Below are 25,907 nucleotides of genomic sequence, written 5' to 3' on the forward strand. Positions count from 1 at the left end.
CCCTCAAACACCCTCACACGGCCTCACCCACCCTCACCCTCACACCCTTACCCTCACACACCCTTACCCTCACACACCCTCACTCACCATCACACACCCTCACTCACCCTCACACCCTCTCACCTCCTCACTCATTCTCACACCCCCTCACCCCCCTCACCCTCACACACCCTCACCCCCTCTCACCCTCACACACCCTCACTCAACCACTCACCCCACACACCCTCACACTCCTTCACCCTCACACCCCCTCACCCTCACACCCTCACCCCCACACACCCTCACTCACACCCCCTCACCCTCACACCCTCACACCCTCTCACCCTCACACCCTCTCACCCTCACACCCCCTCACCCTCACATCCTCACACCCCCTCACTCACCCTCACTCACCCTCACTCACCCTCACACACACTCACACACACTCACGCACCCTCAACAGCATAGCATAACAAAACATAGCATAGCATAACAAAACAAAGCATAGGATAGTAAAACAAAACATAGCATAACAAAACAAAACATAGCATAGCAAAACACAACAAAGCATAGCATAGCAAAACAAAACACAACAAAACATAGCATAGCATAACAAAACATAGCATAACAAAATAAAGCATAGCATAACATAACAAAGCATAGCAAAACATAGCATAGTAGAACAAAGCATAGCATAGCGTAACAAAACACAACAAAACATAGCAGAACCAAACATAGCATAACATAAAACCTAGCATAACATAACATAAAACAAAGCATAGCATAACAAAACACAACAAAACATAGCATACATAACAAAACATAGCATTGCAAAGCATAGCAAACATAGCATATCATAACAAAACACAACAAAACAAAGCATAGCATAACCAAACACAACATAGCATAGCATAACAAATAAAAGCTTAGCATCGCATAACAAAACATAGCATTACAAAACATAGCATAACAAAACATAGCATAGCAAAACAAAGCATAATATAATAAAACACAACAAAACATAGCATAGCATAACAAACCATAGCATAGCAAACCATAGCATAGCAAAACACAACACAGCAAAACATAGCATAGCATAACAAAAGACAACAAAACATAGCATAGCATAACAAAACCAAGCATAGGATAGCAAAACTAAACATAGCATAGCATAACAAAACAAAGCATAGGATAGCATAACAAAACAAAGCATAGGATAGCATAACAAAACATAGCATAACATAACAAAACATAGTATAACAAAACACAACAACACATAGCATACCAAAACATAGCAAAACACAACAAAACATAGCATAGCTTAACAAAACACAGCATAGCAAAACAAATCATATAATAGCATAGCAAAACATAGCATACCAAACACTACAAAAAATACCATAGCATAGCATAACACAACATAGCAAAACAAAGCATAGCATAATAAAACACAACAAAACATAACATAGCATAACAAAACATAGCATAGCATAACAAAACATAGCATAGCATAACAAAAGATAGCATAGCATAACAAAACACAGCATAGTATAACATAACAAATCAAAGCATAGGATAGCAAAACATAGCATAGCATACAGCATCACTCTGCACCACCACAGCATCACTCATGGGCACCACAACATCACTATGTGCTACCACAGTATCACTGAACGCCACAGCATCACTCGTTCGCCATCACAACATCACTCAGCCCCACTACAGCATTAATCTGTGCAACCATTTAACAACACCTGGTTGAAATATGTTCTCTCAATGTTTCAAGCTTTATTACAAATGTAACAAAAAGATGTTAATATTTCACTTCTGTTCTTGGATTTTCGTCACAATAAAATACACTGAACATAATCTTCACAAAAGTTATTTACAAAACTTTAAGCTATTGCCATTATAAATTAACATAACTTTTATTTAGGTATTAATTATTGAAAAAAAATTAAAAGCCATTGTTATTTGTAATATCAATACATGTAAGTCACGTAAATACAACACATATTGCATTACAAATGCTATAGGTGTCACATTTGCGAAAGTTATAACTATTGGCATTGTAAATGACAAAGCTATTAATTTCGCTATTTTCAAAAACAAAACTTAAATAAAAAAATTGTCATTTACAATACCAATAGCTCAAACTTTCCTAATGCGAGACCTATTGCATTGCAAATGCTTGTTTTCTCTGCCATAACAATGAGCTTTAAGTGAGCTCAAAACAAATCTGTAGCGCATCAGCTGCCTTTTTAGCCCTTACAACCATGGTTGCTTCAGATATGATGCAACATTAATAGAATTATAAAGTGCAGGAGCTAATTTGGAGACTTATGGCTAAATTCTTTTCTGTCCAGTATGCCTGATAGTAGCTTTGCCTTTTTATTCAATAGTTTATTTATTAGTTTGCTCAGAAGGGCGCTATTCCAGAGCGCCTCAGCCTCTAGGTCCTGTCATGACACCTCCAGATACGACTTCTGTGTGGAAGGAGCTTTCCTTATACAGGCCCATTATTACTTCTCACAGCATCTGCTTGCACCTCTTTGAGCTTGAGGCAATAAGACCGATATCTTGTCTGGAGCATCAGCTGACATCTTGTTAAGTTAAACTCTAGGCGAAGTTGGGATTGAGATGTTGCATATGGTAAGTGAAATACATACCTGTTAGACCCAGTAGTTTCTGGCCCGCTGGGACTCATCGAAGCCAGGCAGAATCCACTGTCCTAAATAGGATGAGTATGATACACTTGTCCAATAACCTGTGCTCACCCTTGGGTAGCTTGCACAGAGTAGTCAGGCTTATCCTTTGGGTCAAAGTGTAAAGTATTGGCACAACCCAATCCTCGCAGCACACTGTGTATGATACAAAAAGACTCCACACCGTATGTACAAAACATGAGTCTTTGTATCACACACACACACACACATTAAAATCAAAACTACATACACATTAGATATATACTTTACAATATCTGTTTGAGTTGCTTGATCTCATGAATTCCGTACTGTGAGATGATAATATTACTATACCCTTGATATCTGGCAAGAGGTAAGACAAGTGATAAAATATGAGCTGAGTGGGAAGTACAAAGGGACATGAGGCAGGTTTGCCCCAGAATCTCTGGCCTGTAAACTCTTAGACTTGAACATAGAGGTTGTTGGTGGTACACATACCAGACAAAATGCTTGTTAATCTACAAGGCCGATTGGATCGCTGGGAAAGCCACTAATTATAATAGAATGTTTTACGATATTGTCTGAGCTTCAGTTCAATAAAAAAAGGCAGTTCTGTTTCCAGTGGGTTCATTAAGACCTGTCTTGGGAGCATCTCAGCTACATTTTGCTTTACCAAGAGAATGTGCCTCCTTCCGATACTTAGGAATTAACGTAACCCGCACAACCAAGGCATGGTATAAATTCAACACAAGTAAAGGCAAATTAAAATATATGTAAATCCTTTGATTTCTTGCAAAGCTCACCACTATTTCTTTCTGGCAGGATAGCAGTAGCTAAAGTTACCCTTTTGCTTATATTTATTCCAGTGCTCTTTGTATCCTTTTGTGACCACACTGTTTCTATAGCTGCCCTTACTCCCACTGGCTCTAGTCCGGAAAGGTATTCGAAGCAGAGTAAAGGTGGACACAGGCAATGTGATACTGAAGAGGGATGCTTCCAGGTCTGTAGGGTGCCACCTTGCACCCAAGTGAACTATGGCCATGGTTGGTTTGAAGGGCACACAAGCTTGGACTACATTCATCCAGAAGAAGGTGGATCAGGGACATAGCCTAACTTAGTGGTAATAGTGACAGACGCATGGAAGATGTAACTCCAGAAACATAAACCTGTTGCGCGAGATGCTTACCGGCTCCTCTGAGATTTCCACTGAGGAACAAAACGATGGACACGTCTAAGTGGGAGGGGGCAGCTGTTTATACTTAGGGAATTTATATGCAAATGATACACTCACATGATTAGGCTGGTACTAATTACAATTTAGATGAAGAGCCAATCTTCGTATACTATATATAGTTATCCACTTGTGGGTAACGAGGACAAGCACACGTCCTGTATCTCCAACATTAGCGATAGTGGTGGATGCTGATCAGGCAAAAAGAGTGATCATGGGGTTAGACCCCATTCATGGAACACACACCCAAGAACCTGCTACTGATCAGGCTAAAGTGGGAAACAGGCTGCGGCAGATCCCTGGCAACACAGGAAGGAGACGGGTTGTTAGAAGTATTACATAATGCAGCTAGTAATACCAGGATTAGACAAATACACTTTGACATTCTCCATAGGGCCCATATTACAGCTGCTGTGCTGCATAAACCTAATCCAGATAGAAGTTGTAGGTGCCCTCAATGCAGCGTGGGTGATGCAGATTCTCTTCATTTGTCCTCATCATGCTATGTAGTGTCCGCTAATTGGGGTAAAATAGCAGATAGATATCAGAAATATGTTAACATGTCACTGAAAATGTGCCTGTTGGCTAGTAAGCCAGTAAGATGAAGAGAAAAGGTGTGCACACACTGCTCTTCAACAGGGTCCTACGGGTATACGACTGGGTCAAGGATGTTTTAGGGTGGTCTGTAGCTGAAGAAGTACGTATGTAAATATATAGGACTGGTGATAAACTATGTGATGATTTGTTGGACTGGAAGGACAGTGTCTGCAATTTCATATGGGTGTATCCAAGGAGTAGCTCATGAGCTACCTGTAGCTCTACAGCTACCTGTGAGTAGCTCTCCTGTGTACAGCCCAGCCAACGACTATCGAAGCTTTTGCTTGGCTGAATTATTTTAGGTACACCAACATTAAAAAGCATGACTTCAAGATGCATATGTGTGTATTTTCACAACTCATAAGCTGATTTCAATAGAAAAATAGTTGGATTTTCCAAATGTGTTTAAAGCTATTATTTGAGTTGGAGAGGTGTATTACTCCTATTTATACCTTGGTGCCAGGGGGGTTGTATGTACCACCCATGTATTAGTTCAGTTTAAGTAGTCATAGCCTTTTTGACATTATTGCTGGAAATCCTGCCTAATGTGATTACTGCTGACACTCTTGTGAAGATGGGGTCTTCACTTTTACATCACTAGTATTAGTAGCTCGGGGTGATTTTCATTGAACATAAGTAGCCCTGGTTGCAGAAAAGGTTGGAGAACCCCTAATTCCTTTGAAGGTTTTGTACTATATATGCCATAGCAAACACTGCTTGAAAGATTACTAGTATTTATAATATGTTCAGTTTATTTGCATATGTGTATTGAATAACTACCATATGTTGATATTGAACAATAAGAGTTAAACTCTGGAGTTTAGAATATTATGTTAAAGGTACAGATACTGAATGGTTTGGAGATTTCCCCTGACTAATCAGACACCACTTTTACTGTGAAATGTTATTGTTTATTGTGAAATTTTATTGTTGATGTTTATCACAATAGGCGACAATGTTGTCTAACACTAGGTCCCAATCCAGATTATCTCTAAGGAAACGCACAGTGTCATCCAGCCTTGGACATGCAGGTGGAATAATGCTAACTTAAATAACCTCTTTTGTCAAACATGGTTCGGCTGCTCCTCTAGATTGCCATAAGCCATGATCGCCTTGTAAATTCCTTTGCTTTACGTACATGGACAAATACCATTGTCTAAACATTTCCTCCACAGTTAATCAGTAGCTAGCTTGTGAGTGAAGCTGTTTAATGGTTGCAAGTGTGATTTGTGGTTGCTGGTCCTGCCTTGCAGTCACATTTCTTTTCTTTCCTCCGTAGGGTCTTCCGCTGGCGCTGCTTCGCGATGGACTGGCTCCTGCCCGAGCTCTGTGGGTCCAGCCCCTCAGACCCGCTTCCAGTCTGGGAGGATGGCAGCATCGGGTACTGCTTTAACCAGCTGCTGCTGAGTGCCCTCCCACACCTGCTGCTGGCTGTGATAAGTGCCTGCTATGTGGGCACTCCCAGGTAGGCAAACACCATTCTAACCATGCCCAATACTGCGTCTCTCCCCACATCCAGAGTCAGAGTTGTTTTCAGTTCTATATAGCACAAACTCGACCCGAAGTTATTGGAGCATTTTGCATGCGCACTAGATACATTACACAAGGACGCGTTTATTTTTTGTAGGCACGGGGTGATTATGTGATTTGCCCAGAATCACCAAATGTTGAGCCTATGCCGCATAGCTGCCAAGGTTTCAGATTGCTTATGTATGACATTTTCATAATTCCACTGCAATAATGAGTGACATTCAACGACCATGAGTGACACTTTCCTGCGAACAGAATAATGTCACACACACTTAATAGTAGCATGACACAGTCCACAGCCTAGGTCAGACAGATGAGAAACAATAAATTGAACAGGGATTCCCTGCCTTACCTTGGCTGCACCTCCCTGGCTGGCAACCAACCAAATTATTGGCATGATCAGATCATAATCAATTGACAGAGTCTGTCCAGGCTCTCTGCCATGTGGAGCCCGAGGCAGGCCGACTACAGGATGTGAGAGAGGCCCCAGGGGGATCTTCTCCCTGTACAGTTTTCCAATTAGGCCCCTCCTTTTTCTGTAGTTTAGACTGACTCATTGTTTGGCATGTATTCAGAAGCTTTGTTTTGTGACAGTTAACACCCAGCTAGCAAACTTCTTCGACTCTAACAACGCCCTGGACATCTCCCAATCCAGATTCCGCAGCCATCACAGTACCGAGACTGCTTTACTCACCGCCACTGACGACATCTGCTCCCTCCTCGACCAGGGAGAAATGGCAGCCCTCATCCTCCTGGACCTCTCTGCTGCCTTTGACACTGTCTCCCACCGCACCCTAGCCACCAGACTCCACAACGCCATCATCCATGGCAAGGCTCTCGACTGTATACGCTCCTTCCTCACTGGCAGAACTCAGCGGATTAGACTCCCTTCCTACTTCTTTGATCTGACAGAGATCAACTGTGGAGTGCCCCAGGGTTCCACCCTCAGCCCCACCCTCTTCAATGTCTACATGGCCCCCTTCGCAACTATCGTTAGGAACCATGGGGTCAGCATCCTCTCCCATGCCGATGACACACAGATGATCCTCTCCCTCACCAATGAACCGAACATCACCAAACACAACTTCCAAGAAGGGATGAAAGCCATCGCCACCTGGATGAAGAACAACTGCCTGAAACTCAACTGAGAGAAAACAGAAGTCCTCATCCATGGCTCCACCGCCTCCACCTGGGACGACTCCTGAAGGCCACCTGCCCTCGGAAATCCCCCCCACCCAACTTACCACGCACGAAACCTCAACATCATACTAGACTCATCGCTCACAGTGAACCGCCAAATCAACGCCGTATTCTTTTTATTTTTTTTATTTTTATTTTTTATTATTTTTATTTGCATTTTCAAACCATAGAAACATAACCAGCATGTTACATAAGATTGTCCATCATACCCTGCCCTCCCCCACCCACCACCCACTATCTCCGGCGTCGCACAAAACATATCGCCTCATCTGTATATGGTAACATGCCACCTACTTCTGGAACATGTCGCTGCATCTGAGTCCCTCCCCCGAGCGCCATGGCTGCAAACAGGACCGTTCTCACCCCCTCAAAGCCCCCATCCAAACCATAGTAACGTCCCCATTTCCCCCACACTCTATTAAACTTCTTCGGGCAACCTCTAGCTTTATATGTAACCCTTTCGGCTGCATTGTAAATATCCATTCCCGTCCTCTATTCGTCTAGTCTCGGGGGGTTTGGAGCTCCCCATGCCCGAGCCACATCCCTCTTAGCCACCACTAGGGCCAGTGTTAGAAAAATTAAATGGGGTCGGGTCAAATCCACTTCGTTCGTTATCCCAAATAAAACCAATTTAGGCTCCAACGGTAGGGTCGTTTCAAGTATTTCACCAAGCTCCCACAGTATCTTGGCCCAGTAACTCCGGAGGACCCCACAGTCCAGATGGTATGATGAAAGTTTCCCTTGGCATGTCCACACCATAGACAATTAAGGTCACTGGCTCGTCCCATCTGTTGCAAGCGATATCTATCATAATAAACTCTATGGAGAATTTTAAATTGGATGAGTCGGGAGCCGGGATTTTATTGCCACTTCCCTAGGGTGCATCAGGGCAGTCTCCCAGTCAAGTGTGTCCATCTCCCCCAGGTTCGGTTCCCATATACTTTTCAGTTTCGCCAGCCCGTCCGGCATATTGTAAATAGGGTTTTGTAAGTCAAGGAAACTAATTTAGTCGGGACCTTGTCCTGTAGTAGTCGACCCTTTAGTGGAGCATACTCCGGCAAGGGGCCCGAGAGCACCTCTTCCGCCTGCCAGGCGAGGCGTACCTGCGCATACTTCAGAAACTGAGTGTGGTGCAAACCATATTCCGCCCTCAACACCTGAAAGGATTTCAAAGCTCCCTGTTTCTGTAGGTCACCCAGTGCTGAAATACCTATGTCGTCCCACCTTTTGAACCCTCTCAACTTATGTAGCTCCCGTAGCCACGTACAGTGCCATATCGGGGTTTGTCTCGACGGTTTGTGCTGCCAACCAATCCTTCTTGTCGCCCTTTCCCACAGCTCTACAGTTACCCGTGTCACGGATAGTAGCGTTTCTTTCCCCCTACCACCGTATATGTAGTGTAGACATGTGCGACGCTCCAATTTTCCCCGTTCCGGTCTATATGTGGGTGATCTGCCGGGGCATGTAGCCAGTCATTTATCGGCGCCAGGTGTTCCGCCCAATAGTATGCCTCACTATTGGGTAGGGAGATCCCCCCATTATATTGGTTCCTCTGTAGGGTCTCCAGGGCTATCCTAGGCTGTTTCCCCAGCCAAAGCAACGCTCGAAGCCCCTCGTTTATCTCTTTAAAAACCTGTTGAGGAAGGGGGGTAGTACTCATTTTGCAATGCATACAGGAACCGCGGCAGGGTAATCATTTTATACATTACCGCCTGTCCTAATATTGTGAAGGGGAGGGCCTTCCATCTGAGCGCGTCCTCCGCAAAATTTGTGAGAACTTAGTGGATATTTTTCGTATACGAGATAGTGCGGTCCTTCGTCATATAGATCCCCAAGTATGTAAACCCCTCAGTCGTCACCCATAGCGCTGTGGGCAATGCAGGCCCCATGCTCTCACCCCTGGGGCTGTATAGGACCGACTTGTGTCAATTTATAGTATAGCCTGAGCGTGACCCATACCGGCCCAACAAAGTGAGCAAGTGATGTATAACAGGATGTCATCCGTGTACAGCAAAATTTTCTCTTCGTATTCATCACCTTGGTCAATTTTAAAACCCGTTATCCGCCTATCTTGCCGTATTTCACATGCCACCACTTCTCAATGCCGTATTCTTGACCTGCTTCAACACCCTTAGCATGCTTTGAAAGACGTTCAGATGGATCCCACCCAAATCCAGAAAAACTGTCACGCATGCTCTCATCAGCAGCAGACTGGACTACGGCAACGCTCTCTACGCCAGAATCAACAAGAAACTCCTTTGCAAACTCCAGACTGTCCAGTACGCCGCAGCCAGATTAGCTCTAACATACCCCATCACAATCACATAACCCAACATCTCTGTGATGTCCACTGGCTCCCAGTCGAAAGAATAACCTTCAAACTCCTCACCCATGCATACAAGGCCCTTCACAACACCTGACCCGCATACCTGAACAACCGCCTCTCCTTCCACGCACCCAAAAGAGACCTCCAATCAGCCGAGCTCTCTCTGTCCACCGTCCCATGTATCTACAAGACCAGAACGGGAGGAAAGTCCTTCTCCTAGCCCGCAGCCAAGGCCTGGAACGACCTCCACCTCCCTCAAGAGCCCACATTGCCCCGGTTCAGGAAGGACTTCAAGACCTGGCTCTTCGGATGACCCAAACACTCAGTAGAGACCCCCTCCCCCACACGCCCCGCCCCCCCCTACCCCAGCACCTTGAGACCCTCACGGGTGAGTAGTTGCGCTTTACCAACCCTGATTGATTGATTGACATCCACATCTGTTTAATACTATGTTTGAGCAGGGGGTGCTTTTTTACATTAATTAGGCGGTGTGTGGTTTTGTGTTTTGGTCTTCAAAGTTCTGACGTTTGTTTGGCTTGCATACGAGTTTCTGTAAATGCAGGATATTTCACTTCATAATATATTGAGATTCCTATACCTCCCATTGTACACCGTTGAGAAGAAGGGGTCCCAGTAAGAAGGACGTATGAATGAAAAGAATTTAAGACAAAGTAAAAAGGCATAAATACATCTATAATGTTTTATTCACATTATAGGAAAGGAGTTGTCAAAACCAAATGTACAATACAAAATCGTATCAGTGCCCCTGGGGGTAAGGGGGACGTGCAATCGTGAGGGTAGTGTGAGGAGGGAATTAGTGACAATAAAAGCACGTATTATTCAGACATTCTCATAGATTAAATGTCAATTAGACAGCATATAGACATTAAATCAGCTTGAAAGTTCAAAATACACATGCCCCTAGATCCGTACTATGCACAATTTGGGGTAGGAGGAGGCTGTGTGGGAGTTGAGAAAGTCGACGTTTCGACCCAAGGGAGGCAGGAAACCTTCAAATCCTTGCAGGTGGGTCTTCATCAGGACGGGAAGAGGGTGGCGGGGCAAGCAACCTGTTTTAATCAGTGTTGCTGAGTTAAGTTAATTAGCTGGGGTCGATATAAGCAATAAGTTTTGGAAAAGTACAATACATATCCCACAGGGGTAATGAGGAACGAAACGATCCGGGTGCTGGGCTGGGGACCACTCCAAATCTCGATTTGAGGGAAGTCAGTCTCGTGTCCCCGTAGCAGGAATGGATTAATCAGAGTCTGTGACCCGTCTATCGTAGCTTAGTCAGAGCGTAGCGTCTGCCTCGGCTGCCATTGTACACCTGCGCCATCTTGTGGCCTTTGAGAAACGAGCTCAGCTTTTATGCGTCCATCCCAACAAAGCGATAAAATGGAACATCACGGTTTTTAGGTCGAGCAGACCTACTCTAAATGCGTGAGCATTGAGAGTGTCTGCTTCAGACCTTATGTGTCCCGTATTTAGGAATGTGGACAGCTACCAGATGCGCGCTTTGACGAGGTCAGATTTCACCTCAGGAGCGAGCGTCTGGTAGCTGCGCATGCGCAAAGTTCTTGCTCTCACACAGACACAGGCAGCCCCCACCCCTCTGCATGCACGCACGCACGCACACACACACACACACAGGCGCGCGCATGCACACGGCACACATACAGGCACACGGCACACTATCCCCCGCCTCGCATTCTCTCTCAATCACACACAGTCACGCATGCGCACACACATGCACACACGCGTGCACACACTCCCATCCCCTCCCCTTCCCTCCCCTCCCCTCCCCCACAGGCATACACACAGGCACGCACTCACCGACTGCGCTCTTCCGGCGGGGCTCCTCTCGCGCTCCGCTCCTCCTCCTCACGGCGTGTCTCCTCTTCTAAATCGGGGCTCCCTCAGGTCAGAGGAGCCCCGCAACAGGCGCCACACTTCTCCTTCTCCCCGGCCCCCTCCTGGGGACCCGGGCTACCCCGGACCGGCAGGGCTCTCCATGCGCCGGCAGCTTGCGGCTCGCGGACCTCGGGAGGCGGGACTTCCGGTCGGCCGCGAGCAGATTGGCCGGCCGGATAAGAGCTTCCGGGTCGCCGCGGGCGGCGCGGCGGCATGTTTCAGACAAGCCCTGGCCCTGATGGTGCTCTGTGCCACATTCTGATCCTCTCATGGGAGGCTAGGGTTTTTTTTACCTGATATTTATTTTTAAATCACGCCAAAAAATTATTTTCAAATAAAGATTTTCGGTTTAGCAAGTTCTGAGACATGAATGTGCCAGTGACATTTTACTTTGTGGCTGCTTTCACGATTGGTGGGGCCGAGGGCCGCCCTCCAGCCCTCAACGCAGCCCCCTGCCCTAAAGCCCCCTGGCGAGTGCCCCATGTTCCGTATGCTCACTCCCACACCGAGGAGTGTCAGAAATAATTAGAGGAGCGCTTCGCTAATGCGTGCCTGGAAGCGGCGCAGCGCTGCAAGGCTCCACGTGTGCTCCCCGAGCATCTTTTCCGATGTCCTTAAACACATCTGCATTATTCTGAATCCTGCACCTACGTGTGTCTAAGTAATGCGTCCAGCGCTCTCCAATGTGTCCCATTTTTTTGGTTTTCCGTGCATTTTATGGCATGGCAGTGGATTCGTCCATTAGTCACAAAAATTGGAGGTACCCCTGTTGCTTGCGACAGGTGGGGGAACTGAACACTAGAAAAAGAGTGGAGGCCCTGTCTTTGTGGTTCTAAATCAAAATATCCTCATCTGTCAACAAGGAAGATTCAATACTTAAGGACTTATGCAATAAAGTTACTCTAATGGTAACTGTAGCAGGGCAATACCAAGTAGACAAGTGGACGAAGAGAATAAAACTAATAACAGTAATTAAACAAAAATTGTTTGAATTCCAAACATAAAATTTATTTCCTCCCGAACGGGTTACAATCTAAAACACGGTTAAAATCAATGCAAACACACCACCCAAGAGTGGTATGGCAAAATTCTATTATAAAAAACAATCCTAACTACACAAGTGAACACAGTCGATGCAGCGTTTCGGTGTTTTTCTGTCTTCACACCTTCTTCAGGACGTTCACACAACTGAATTGATGTCTTTTGAAGGGGTGGGATGAATCAATGTAATCACACCATTCGGCAGACGATCTGTTCGTGGCGGTTTATTACTCGCGTCAAACTTTTTTAGAAAAGTACAGAAATTCAAAGTGCCCGGAGGAGCCACCGAAGTTGATTTGGTTAAAAACCTGTTTTTGATTCAGGTTGCCTCTGATAATTTCACGGCTTTTGATAATTGTCTGATATGACTCTTCTTCTTTGGGTTCAAGAAGCCAGTATATGCCTCTTCTTCGATACAACCGGCCTCCCTGCTCCTCCGTGCTTCACCGTTTTCTCCGTGATGATGTAGAATCTCTTTTTTGCTTTTCCGTGCATTTTATGGCATGGCAGTGGATTCGTCCATGACATCACCTACATAATCATATTCGACAGGTCATCAGCTGAGCTGAATGAGGGGAAAAAGTAGTCAGAAATTGCCCCCAGTACCGAGCCACATGACGGCTTTTTGTGATTTAGCATTTTGCCGTGGATGACCTATTCGCTAGAATGCTACATATGGTATAGCCAGAGCTTTAAGTGAGATGAAAAAACTGGGGGGGGGGGGTCTCTCAAATGTGCGTGGTCCATATAATTAAGGGCATGGCTTAAAAACACCTAAGCTAATTTGTTCTTACCAGAGTGTGCCCCCATGTATTTTAATGTTTCTGTCTTTGCATCCAGACATATACTACAAGTAACATTACACCTAAACAAGCCATGACTGGTGGCTTTGTCAATGGTTGTTAGTTACATAAGATAAATAAGCAACAACTATGACTTTGTTGTAACTTTCTCTATTTTGCACTTTTATTTCCTCCTATAAAACTTGTTTCATTCAACTGCGCTTTAATTTAAAATGTGTCGCTCCTGCTAACGCACACATTTGTGCGGGTGCCACATAATTACACGTGACATAATTACACTGCACTCAATGCCACATACACTCCAAATACCACTCATTGCCACATAGTTATATGCAACATAATTACACTGCACTCAATGCAACATACACTCCAAATACCACTCAGTGCCACATAATTACACGCCACATAATTACACTGCACTCAATGCAACATACACTCCAAATACCACTCAGTGCCACATAATTACACTGCACTCAATGCCACATACACTCCAAATACCACTCATTGCCACATAGTTATATGCAACATAATTACACTGCACTCAATGAAACATACACTCCAAATACCACTGAGTGCCACATAATTACACTGCACTCAATGCAACATACACTCCAAATACCACTCAGTGCCACATACTTACACACCTCATACTTACACTCCACTCAATGCAACATAAATACACTTTATCCATCTGTCTATCTATTGCCCTCACTCTATCTATCGCATCACCACAGCATCACTCAGCACCACCACAGCATCACTCAGCACCACCACAGCATCACTCAGCACCACCACAGCATCACTCAGGGGTACCACAACATCACTATGCACTACCACAGCATCACTGAACGCCACAGCATCACTCGTCGCCACCACATCACTCAGCGCCACCACAACATCAATCTGTGCAACCATTCAACAACTAGTTCAAATATGTTCTCTCAATGTTTTAAGCTTTATTACAAATGTCACAAAAAGATGTTAATTTTTCACTTCTATTCTTATATTTTAAATTATTAATTATTAAAAAAATTAAAAGCCATTTTTATTTGGAATATCAATACATCTAAGTCACGTAAATACAACAAATATTGCATTACAAATGCTATAGGTGTCACATTTGCGAAACTTAAAACTATTGGCATTGTAAATGACAAAGCTATTAATTTCGCTATTTTCAAAACAGACACATAAATAAAAAATGTGTCATTTACAATACCAATAGCTCAAACTTTCCTAATGCGAGACCTATTGCATTGCAAATGCTTGTTTTTTATGTGGACAATCTGTCATTTGGGTAATGCGGGAACATTCCCAGAAATACGCTGGTCTACCATGAGATGCGTGGCCCTTGACAGGGCTGACGCCGAGACGCGAACCTGGTTCCCCAGTTCCAGAGTCGGCAACGCTGACCGTTATGCTACATCCCCTCCCCAACTACTATCCATGGAACCTCTGGGCAGAGCGCAACTGTAGATCGGCATCTCAGAGGGGTGTGCCCACTCTGACCCTCCACCCGGAAGCAGTCTATCTCCCAGTGGAGCATCCTGTACAATCTCGACAATACATTGTGACTGGGACATTTCCACAGTCTGCTGCATGCACGCTTTGCAAACACCCTTCGCCCAACCTGCTAGCTACCGTGGTCACATCTCAAGCTTGTCAACCTTTACTTCCATATTACTTTAGTTAACCTTTACTTCCATATTACTTTAGTTTTTCCAGATGTGGGGTGTATCTGTACTTGTCGTAGTTTGTAAACGTCACCAGAACCTTTGAGACAGCGTTGTAGAACAATATTACACATTTTATGGTATCGTTTTTTTATGTAATATGTTTATTTTGCTGAAATTATAATGAAAACGATGTTTTTGAATGGTAATATTAAAAACAGTAAGGACAATACTGTACTGCTTGTTGTAAACATTAGGGGAACTTTTTTTATTATGTAGTTAAGAATGCAGCCTTGTGAGGAAACGTGCTTTGTTAAGAAAAGAACCTCCTTCTATCTGTGGAAGTCAGATTTGTTTAAGCTTGTTGCAGCAACACCGAGTAAAGAGGAGACCCTGATTTCAATGGAAGTGTTCAAAGTTCAGGTCTAGACAGTTGATTAAACAAGACGGTGGCTAATCTAGATTCTTGCAGCGACCCCTGCACTGTTCAGCCATCGGTCGCCCCCTTTGCAATGCAAATATCCAGGTTTCCTTTAGCTGTCCTTAAGAAGCTGCTAATTAAACAATGAGCCAAGGCGAAGCTTTGCAGACTGGTTTGGGGGTGTCATTGTCTAAAGCCTTTCATGCCTGGGGACTGATTAGCTGGAGGGATTAAAATAGACAGAATCTAGGCCTCTCATTGGCTGAAATCCATATTCTACAGGTGTCTATGAAAGGACATCCTCTGAATGTTAAATGTGGGGTTTAAACCACGTTATTGTGTTCAATTAAAGCACCTTTTTCTGACATTTCTCTTTACCTCTTATTAGCCCCATTCCCTAATCTACTCCATTTGCCTTTTCCTCTCGGATCCTTTTCTCTGCATCCTCCGTTCAGTTCTTTGCTTCCTGTCTTCTATCCACTGTTTGTTTCCTGCACCTCCTGTCTTTTGCTCACTCCCTGCCGCTTTCTTTCTATTGCAGTTGCTACCACTGTTATTGTATCATTCTGTGCTATCCTTGTTGCATAATAATTCTCCTCCATTTTCCTCCCAATGTTTGTAGATTTCCTGGATCTGAAGACCTCCCCAGGCCTTTCTGGAAGTGCCGGATCGCGGTGTCCTTTCTCTTTGCTGTCCTCTCTGTCATGAGTATCGTCTTGGGGGTTGTCTTTCCCCAGCAGGGAACTATTTCCTTGGAGGTGTTAGTTGGCGGCATCTCCGCTTTGGCATGGACCACTCACGGTATTGCACTCCTGAAGCTCTACAGGTCCGCTTACCGCATCTGCAGAGGCCCCTGGGCACTGGCGGCCATGGTGCTCCTTCCGGTGCCAACACTGGTCATCACGTTAGTGTGGTACAGCCAGAATGGATTGGCCTCGCATCCCCTACAACCTGGACCCATCTCCAAGCTCACCATCACAGGCCTCCAGTTGACCTGCTTGGTGGCCTATCTACTGGCGTTCTTGGCTCCCATTCCCACCCAGCGAGGCTTCGGCTCCATCAACGACCCCTCAGACCACGCACCACTTCTCACTGATTCTGGGGTTCTACTCCCCGACTGGGGTTCTTTCGGGGAAGACGGCGAGAGCTGGCTGTCGCGCTTCTTCTATCTTTGGTTGAACCCTTTGATGAAGCGTGGATATCAAAAGAAGCTAAATAGACCACAGGATGTCTACCTCCTCCCACGCCGCCTCCGCACTGTGACCATCAGACAGCGCTTCAATGCTTGCTGGCAAGCAAAGATGGCCGCTTCGGAGCTCATGCCTGGTGTTGCAACAGACGGTGGTCGAACTAGGGATCACTTCCAAGCAGCCACAGAGGGTATGGACAGTAATATTGCCACACCACCAGATTTCCAGAAGAGGGTGCATCTCCTCTCAGTGCTCAATGCAAGCTTTGGTGTCAGATACTACTCGCTGGGGCTGCTCCGGCTGGCTAGCGCCATGCTGGCCTTTGCGGGCCCGCTGCTGCTCAACTTGTTGGTGAATTTTATGGAGACTCGACAAGAACCATTGAGCCATGGAGTCCTGTTCGCCTTTGGGCTCTTCGCCAGTTCGTTCGTAGGTGCTGTTTTGCGCAACCAGTTCACCTATGAGGTGAACAAGGTGATGCTGATGGTTCGAGCTGCCGTGGTCTCCGCCATCTACCGCAAGGCCCTTCGCGTCAACGGCACCACGCTTTCTCATTTCTCCACTGGCGAGATTGTGAACTTCATGAGCACCGACACTGACCGGCTCATAAATTTTTGCACAAGCTTCCACGAGCTGTGGAGCCTCCCCGTGCAGTTTGCGATCACTCTCTATCTGCTGTACTTGCAGGTGGGGGTGGCGTTTCTTGGTGGACTGGCTATCGCCTTACTGCTCGTGCCGCTCAACAAGTACATTGCCAATCGGATAATGGCAAACAACAAGGAAATGCTGGCACACAAAGACTCCAGAGTCAAGGTAAGGGTAGAATTTGAATTGACTGTAATGCTGGGGTAAGAAGGGAATGATGCATAAGTACTCTGGGGTAGAGGTAAGAAGAGCAGGGTTGAATGTATGAATGAGGATATGAAAGCGGATTGTAGGCTCGTGGGTTGTGGTAGATTTCTGAGCAAGACATAGGGGGGAAAAGGGAGATCATTTTAAGCTGATAAGCTCTCGGGTCATGTTGAGAATTAAAACCCATACACACTAAGGCCTTTTCCTTGGAGATACAGACTGGAAAAAACATTATGATGCCCTTTGTCATAAAAATCTATAACACGAATCAAGTGGCATTTCAAATCATTTTTGATCCACGCTTCAGTGTGAAGCTTTGAACATTGCATCACTGAAATGGTTTTACATTGGTTCACCTTGTACCTCTAGGACCGAAAATGATTAACACAGATGAATCCTCTCCATATTCACAATTTTGCTGTATACTGTGGAGTTTATGGTGACCTATTCTTGTTCTTGTGAATTTAACCTGTACATTAAGCCGCTGGGAGTTCTACTAGGCCAGCAAGACCATGCAATCCACCAGAGGACAGACCACACCCAACCACGCGCTAAACTGTATTTGGCTGCTGACATCTTTACACTCCGTCCCTGCCTGGATATCCTTTAAACTAGATGTATACATTGTAACTGACCATCCACCTAGAGATGGCTGAGTTTGTCCTCCTCATTCAGGAGTGGCTCAACTACTTGAACTTAAAAGGCGTATGCAGCCTCCTCCAAATTCCTGTTTTTTTTTATTGGTCCTTTTGTGTCCTTCAGTCACCATATATATGTAAGCAGCACAAAGAGCATGATGCCAGCTTACCTTATTGCTCAAATCAAGCCCTTTCCTCCTTCGAACTATGCCTGGTCTTCATTTGAGACCCTCATCCTGTCACACATCGTCAGAGGAGGTCCATTAATCTCAGAGAGCACTCTCTGACACCAATGAAAGCTGTTTGTCTAATCACCAAGCACAGCAAGTTCAAGCACATCTCCCCTACAACCAAACTACATTTGCTCTATCTGTAGGACAGAATGTCTGATGTGTGCTCTAAAAGGCACTACACTTGAGTCAGCTCTGTTACTTTACCTTTAAGCCCATCTTGTCCAGTGGCTTCATAAATAGTCCCAATACAATAAACACATTAAACTGTCCATCCAGTCACCATGTGTGTGACTGACCTGAGTGGTGCCCCTTCCTTTTCCTTTGTAAATCAATGCCTGCCTCAGTCTTGAACAGGCCCAGTGTGAAAGCATCCACCATAGGTGCACATGAAAGTCTCTGAGAAGAGCATGGTCTGAGGTTGTCAAGAGCTGTGGTGGTCGAAGACCACTGCACTTCGCAAATATGAGCCTTGGCCGGGTGGCTGATGCAGCAATACAATGTTATGGATTCGAAGCAGGAAGGCTGCGGTTTTGGTACCTGAGTTGGTGAGATTTTCTGTTGTGATGCAGTTAAAGTAGATATTAATGATCTGTGCCGGTGAGTGTGTGCCACTGGAGAGCAGAGACAATCTAAGGAAAGTGCTATGGGTCTGAGCTACTGAAATCCTAAAAAGTATCCTGAATAGGTTCTTTGGAGAAAGGAGTCCATTGTATTGTTAATCCCAAACAATTGTAGGGGTTTTAGAACACATAGGGAGTGAGGAACTGCTGAAAACTCCCCCACCCCAGCCAAATGAGAAGACTCCTTGCCTATTAATATTGAATGCTTGTGGCAACAGTGCTTAGTGAAGTTTGTGTCTCCTGGGATTGCTCCCCCGGGACCCGAAACGCAAAACTAGCCGGAAATTCCTGATGTTGGGCTGGTTATAGCTCGAAGGCGGATAGCAATACACTGGCTGTCACCAGCTGGACTGTCGGAAGAGAGCTGGACTGCAGATCTGAGGGAGTGGGTATTGGCGGAGGAGGTCCACATACGCAGCACAAGGAGGGATGCCAAACTCCTGGAGGTATTGCAGGCATGGGGGTCAATGATCCAGGAGATTGGGAGAAGCGCCCTGGATTCTACGCAGACAGGTTCCTCTTCTGTTAGCCACGAGGGAACTGCACCCCCCAGACAGGAGGGGGAGCGGGAGGTCGCCCCTGTTTGAGAAGGTGTGATGGGATCCTTTTTGACTGGATGGGCCCGGTAGGGGGGGTGGGTATTGGGGGGGTGGGAGGGGGGTTCAAGTTATACTGCTTAAGAGTGTGAGACGGCCAATGTTTGCACCACTTGCTGGTTTACTGTAAGCCGCCGCTGTAACTCGAATTGGACCACCAGTAGCCGGTGTGATTGCTGAAGGCTTGATTGGTATTTTTATGTTGACAATAATGCTTTCTTTGGCTTGAATCTTACGCAGCCGGCCTGTAAGAAGTTGTAGGCATCATGCGGTGTTCAACAAAGCATGCCTTAAATAAAGGTTTTTTGAAAACTAAAAAAAAAAACAGTGCTTAGTGAAGGCTGCTTACTGGCTCTCCGGTGAACCGAATCCCGCTCCAGCAGGTGAGAGCCTCCCTGCTCATCCTTCACTCTCTCTCTGAGGTGAGGTAAAAAAACAAACTCCACCTGCTTCACCTGGTGCTGAGGCTGCAGAAGGGCTGAGCTGGCTTGCACAGGTGGGTGCATCAGTGGGTTGTGTAAATGCCCTGGTGAGATAGAAGAGGCATTCTGGCGGAAGATGTTGAAGGCCACCATGAGGAGGTCTCCTTTGCCACCAATCTTTGGCCCCACATCTCTCTCCCGCCAGCATGCGACAAGGATGGATTTAACATGATACTACATACAGGTGAACTCTGTGCACCTTGCAATGAAAGAGGGATGCATGCACTTGTATCCAGAATAAAGACATTTGTTGCATGCCAGTGCTGCCAACCACACTGGAGGAAGTCTGTTTGATTCACTGAAGAAGACCATTTCCCAGGGAGCTTACTTGGCACAACATAATATAGGTTACAATTTAGGTATTTCTTCAAAGGTAACAGGTACACACAATCTGGGAGAGTTGGAGAGATTGTTTAGACCTATACACGTCCTTCCTAAGAACAAATGACATCAAGTGCTAAGGTGTTTACTACCAAAGGAGCAGTAATCCAAGTACCCTTCTTTACTCACGGGAATCCAATAAGAATTGGATAGGTCACCGCACCCACCATTTGTGGCATGCTTTTTTTGATTGGTGAACCGTTCTTTAAGGGTTCACAATGAACACAATGGGTCATCAATCCATATAATTTAGCCAACATGTTTTGGCCATCAATATCGCCACAGGGTCGCTGGCCTTTGTCGGGGCTGCCATAATCCCTGCCTAATCATAAATGCAACTCATGCATCAATGTGAAATGTGTTAATCATCATACCTGACCAATCTTGTCAAGAATAATGGGATAGTCTCACACCATGGATATGGCGAGGGGGTACCTCCCTGTAGTCACTCACTTGTCAAGGGACAGGTACCACTGGCAACGTATTGGGGCCCTCGTCTGTCTGTAATTGGTTGATTAGGTTTCTTTCTGCGACCTGAATATGTTGCCTAGCAAGTCTGAAGTTTGGTAATATTGTGCCTTAATTTCATCATGTATTACTCCTTTTCATTCCCTGCAGAGACTTGCTAGAACAGTCTTTTTATCTAACTTGGTTGTTTCGCCCTGCAGAGCAGGTGCACACCAGAAGAACACATATATTAGAGTGGGGTGCACAGCGCTTAACACTCCCTTTTTGCTATTTTCCCTGTTTTTTTTTTCTCTTACTGGCCGGCCTTAGGTTGGCTGGTCTTGAGATTACTCAAGTCGCGTTGTCTCATATACTTAGAAACAAGTTGGAATCAGGAACGATGGTGCCCTGATCCAGCGTGATTCCACTTCCTGTATCACCACTATGGACAAGATGGCAGGTACTTCTGCTGAGCCTCCGCCACTTGCAGCACTCCAGCAGATGATTGACGCAGCGGTTGAGCCGCGGAGGCTGCTTTTCGTTAGAACTGGGACAGGAAGACAATCGAGGAGATATGTAACAACTTCTCCTGTTGGCTGCCTTGTAAGTGACTGTAGTGTGCACTGCTCAACATCGGATTCTCTGAATGGTATGCACATGTTTGCTAATTCAAGTAGAATTCGGAGCTTTAAACTGGCCAGGTCCCCCCAGGTCTCAGACCCAGCAGTAATTAAAAGCAGACATTGAAACGGATCCATATTTGGCCCTATATTCATTTCATTAAGTCGAATGGGAAAATCTCTGATTGATTCCTGAACTATGAATGTAGAAATGTTTAGGTAACCCATGCTCCGTCCCTGTTTATATTTCACGTTTAACTTAATCTTGCATTCCCTAAGCGTGTTAGCTATTTCTAGGATGTGGTGTTCCTGCATTTATTTTTTCGTGCAGCATATTACTCTTGTACAATGCATACTTTGAACTGAGTCCCCGTCGGGTGTTTATAACGTGCCACGATTGAGAGCTCTGGAGTTGAGGTTGAAAGGCAGTGAGAGGTTCTCAGTGCCTGTCAGTGAGCCAGGTGTTCAGAATACATAGTCACCCAATACTTGAGACAGGCACGTGGGTGCATTGTGTGTTTGAGGGGTGATGAAGTGAAGGAGATGCAAGGACGTGCATTCAGTGAAAAGAGGGCGCTGATGAGGAAAGAGATACGATGTTACAAATTCAGATAGACAAGATGTGGAGAGAAAAAGGGTGTGCATGTCGAACATGGAGTGATCATGACAGGAGTGACTGAGACACCCTGAACATCACTCTCCCTCCCATAGGCCTCAGTAATGTTTCATTCACAGTCTCACACTGAATTGAAACCCTTTTAACAATATTTACAACAAAGTCTTTATTGTTACTCATTTACCTTGAATAGCTAATAACCATTGCCTAAGCCAATTACTCCTGGGTGGTTTTAGGTGGATGTGAGTTGAGTTAAATATATGGAACACTATGGGACTTACAGAAATGTAGTTGACACTATTAAGCCACACCCTTCATTACCCATTCTGTGCCTCTTTTAGAGACCTCACACTTTTTTTCTTTTTCACCCCACTAAAAGCCATAGGTAAAATACTCGTAAGAATGGTTGCCTAGTAAGAACTTTTACGAAAGCTGCTTCTAACATGGCCTTGATGTTAAGCTGTTTAGTTTATGTGGTTCTGTTGATTTTATTTTATTTTCTCTATTTGTTTTATTGTTGATTACATACAATATACCATTAGCCTACTGTTGAGATCGCTGATTAAGCTACTTTACAATATTGTAACTTCTGTAACAGACTGTTCTATATATGTAAAATTTGAATAGATACTGGTAAAAACATTAGGAAAGAATTCCTTTTCAGTTAGGAGTTTAGGTGATTTTCACCAGCACATTTTCTGCAAATAGATCACTAAGGGCCATATGTAGGTGGCCAAATACCGGTCGGTAACACCGAAAACGGGTCGATTTTGGCGTTACCGACCGGTATTTAGCCATGTGAGATGTACGTAATACCGAATTGAATCGATAATAACGAATCGTTTAACAATTACCGATTCCTTATTTACCGATCTGAGAATACTGAAACAATGAATACCGAATTGGAAATAACGAATCAGTAAAAACCCCAAAAACGCGATGTAGCAAACCTCGTTATTACCGAATATGACCAAATTCGGTAATAACGAATCGGTATTTACCACTTTTCCTGAGCAGGTGGTAATCAGGTGCAGTGCATAAAAACGCCCAAAATGCATCCGTGTGAACACAATGGTGGCCCTCTACCTCATAGGAAGGCGGCTACGCTTGAGAGCAGCAGGAGTGAGGATCTGGAGGCGGGAAGAGCGGGTGTACAGACTATGCATCACATTGTTCCAATTGACTGAACCTGAAATCCATGAAAGGTACAGACTGCACCCAGATACCATCCTTGACCTAATACGGGACCTAAAACCCTATCTGGAGCATCAGACACCAAGGGCCCACGCAATCCCAACCCATGTCCAGGTACTCTGTTGCCTGCACCTCCTTGCATCAGGAAGTTTCCAGGTTGTGATAGCCACAGTGGGTGGTGTGTCACAGAGCTGTCTATCCCGTTTCTTCAACACCTTCCTGGATGCCATGATGGACAGAATGGAACATTACATTACCTTCCCCAGTACACAGGCGGAGCTGCAGAGGACCAAGCTGGAGTACTACCAACTTGTGCAGTTCCCACACGTAATTGGCTGCATCGATGGAACCCATCTGCCCCCTGCAGCAAGTGAATACATCTACAGAAACCGCAAGTCCACCCACTCCATCAATGTGCAGATGATATGTAATGCCAAGTACATTATAACTGACATCGTGGCCAAATTCCCCGGGAGTAGCCACGACTCGTACAACTTCCGGAACAGTGGCAGCCATACACGTCTGCTTGCTGGTGAATTCGGAGATGGATACCTACTAGGTAAGTCAATGTGACACACCCTGATGTACACCATGGCTCAAGCTGTTGGTCACACAAATTCATGGCACTTACTTCTGTATATAGGTGACAGCGCATATGCCCTCCGGCCTTATCTACTCACACCATATCTCAACCCAACCACCCCAAGGGAGAGGAGATACAATGTGGCACATAGGAGCACACGCAACGTGGTGGAGCGCACTTTTGGATTGCTCAAAAGCAGATTCCGTTGTCTCCACAAAACTGGAGGTGCACGTCTGTACAGCCCCATTAAATGTTGCAAGATAATTGCTACATGTGCAATGCTACACAATCTGGCCACAAAAAAAGGAACAGCAGTGGAACTAACTGACTCAGAGGACGAGGACAACCCTCAGCCAGAGCCCTGCGCAGCTGGTGTTGCAAATGAACATGATGGGAGACCGAGATGGGCAGAGAATACGTCAAACTATTTCTGAGTGAGTAACGAGACAGAGCCAGTAACAGTTACATGTGAAGGTGTTCATTAAGCACACCTCCAGTATTGTGATCAATGTCCAATCGGACATGGGTTACATCACCCATCTCATGTATGGCAACAGGCATAGGTCTCTACTTCCTGCGTCCACGCGCTGCACGTCTACGTTCCCTAGCAACACTGTCTGGTGTGTTGGACTGTTCCTGTGCAGCCCCGTGACGTTCACTGCGCCTCATGCACTCGGTGGGTGAGGGCGTAATGCTACCACGGCTGGTAGCCTCCTCACTGTCCCCCCCCCCCCTTCCATTGTGGCCGCCTTAGCATTCTGCAGGAGCTCTAAAGCTGAGGTCATAGACACCATCCCCCTGGCCACATCCCTGCTGCAATGCGCCATCTCCTCCTGCATGGCGATGGACCTGCGACACATCAGTGATGTTGCGGTGGCCAGCCGGTTCACGGACTTGGTATAGGCCTGGAGCCTCTGCCTCTCCCTGCGCCTGCCAAGACGGTCCTGCTCAAGCTGGCTGCAGAGGTTGTCCACAGAGGTTGCTACTCTCTCCATTCCCGCACACAAGTTGTCTCCCATTGCAGTGATGCCCTTTTCCATCCTGTGCATGCGCTTGTTGATGTGTGCCACCTCCCTGTGGATTGATTTCATCTCCCTCCATTGCAGGCGCTGGACCTTCAGCATGTTGCCTTCCAGTCCAGCAAACACGCTTTCACCCTGCTCGGATGCTTCTGGACTGTCCGGCCTTGCCCTGCGGCGTCGGGATGAACTATGGGCGCCCTCCGATGGAGTACCAGCCCTCTCCCTGTTGGATCCCTCATGTATTGGACTTTGTTCGCCCACTGTGCCCTCCTCTGACGACTCCTCCATTTGCTGGAGGGTGGCCACGGCATGCCTCCTGCCTGACTGTGGTGGTGGTGGTGATCGTCGCAGTGGGGACTGGGTGAGAGGGGATTGCGGCCTTCCCTGGCGCTGTGGTGATGGCTGTGGTGGAGGATTTGATGGCTGTGATGGCGCCGAGCTTGTGGTCGCCTGCAGGAATGCTGTTATCCTCATGTTGCCTCCCCTCTGGCCTGGCTGACGTAGCTCTGCTGCCCTCTGCTGCACTGGGAGATAACTCGCCAGTAATGACACAAATGTAGATGTATGAAGAACTTAACAAGTCCCAGTAATCAACTCTTGAAAAACCTTTTTGTATATCACCCTCATAACTCAAAGTGCCAACTGAATAGAAGCGTGTGCCATATAAGACAAACAATGAAAACAAGAAAATTGCACTAAATTAATAAAACAATATTTGTTTGTTAAAAAGTTTCACAATTTATTACAAATCAATAAAATCAGTAATGGTTAAAATCAATACAATTCCATATAATTAAAAAAGTTTACATATGATATTTTTTAAAAATATCATATGTAAACTTTTGCTTAGCTACTGAGGAAGGTTTTGTATTCAGTTGGCACTTTGAGTTATGAGGGTGATATACAAAAAGGTTTTTCAAGAGTTGATTACCGGGACTTGTTAAGTTCTTCACTCATTTTCTCCTTTCCCCCCATTGGATTATTAAGGAGGCCTCCCTTCTTTTTTTACAAATGTAGATGTACTCACTGCTCTG

The 25,907-nt window shown here is 45.6% G+C and overlaps 1 protein-coding gene across 8 annotated transcripts in view; it reads left to right on the forward strand.

Annotated features, from left to right (window-relative positions):
- The window catches only part of ABCC10 (ATP binding cassette subfamily C member 10), a 450,580-nt gene that overhangs the window by 93,262 nt on the left and 331,411 nt on the right, over positions 1 to 25,907 (forward strand). For all 8 annotated transcript variants that reach the window (XM_086925988.1, XM_086925989.1, XM_086925984.1 and 5 more), the window contains 2 exons: positions 5,771 to 5,956; positions 16,022 to 17,402. In XM_086925988.1, coding sequence (XP_086782114.1) covers positions 5,796 to 5,956; positions 16,022 to 17,402 — 1,542 coding nt within the window. In that variant the 5' untranslated portion in view covers positions 5,771 to 5,795. The remainder of the gene's footprint in view (positions 1 to 5,770; positions 5,957 to 16,021; positions 17,403 to 25,907) is intronic.

This window comes from Lissotriton vulgaris, chromosome 6 (assembly GCF_964263255.1).
Source record: "Lissotriton vulgaris chromosome 6, aLisVul1.2, whole genome shotgun sequence".
Classification (NCBI taxonomy): domain Eukaryota; kingdom Metazoa; phylum Chordata; class Amphibia; order Caudata; family Salamandridae; genus Lissotriton; species Lissotriton vulgaris.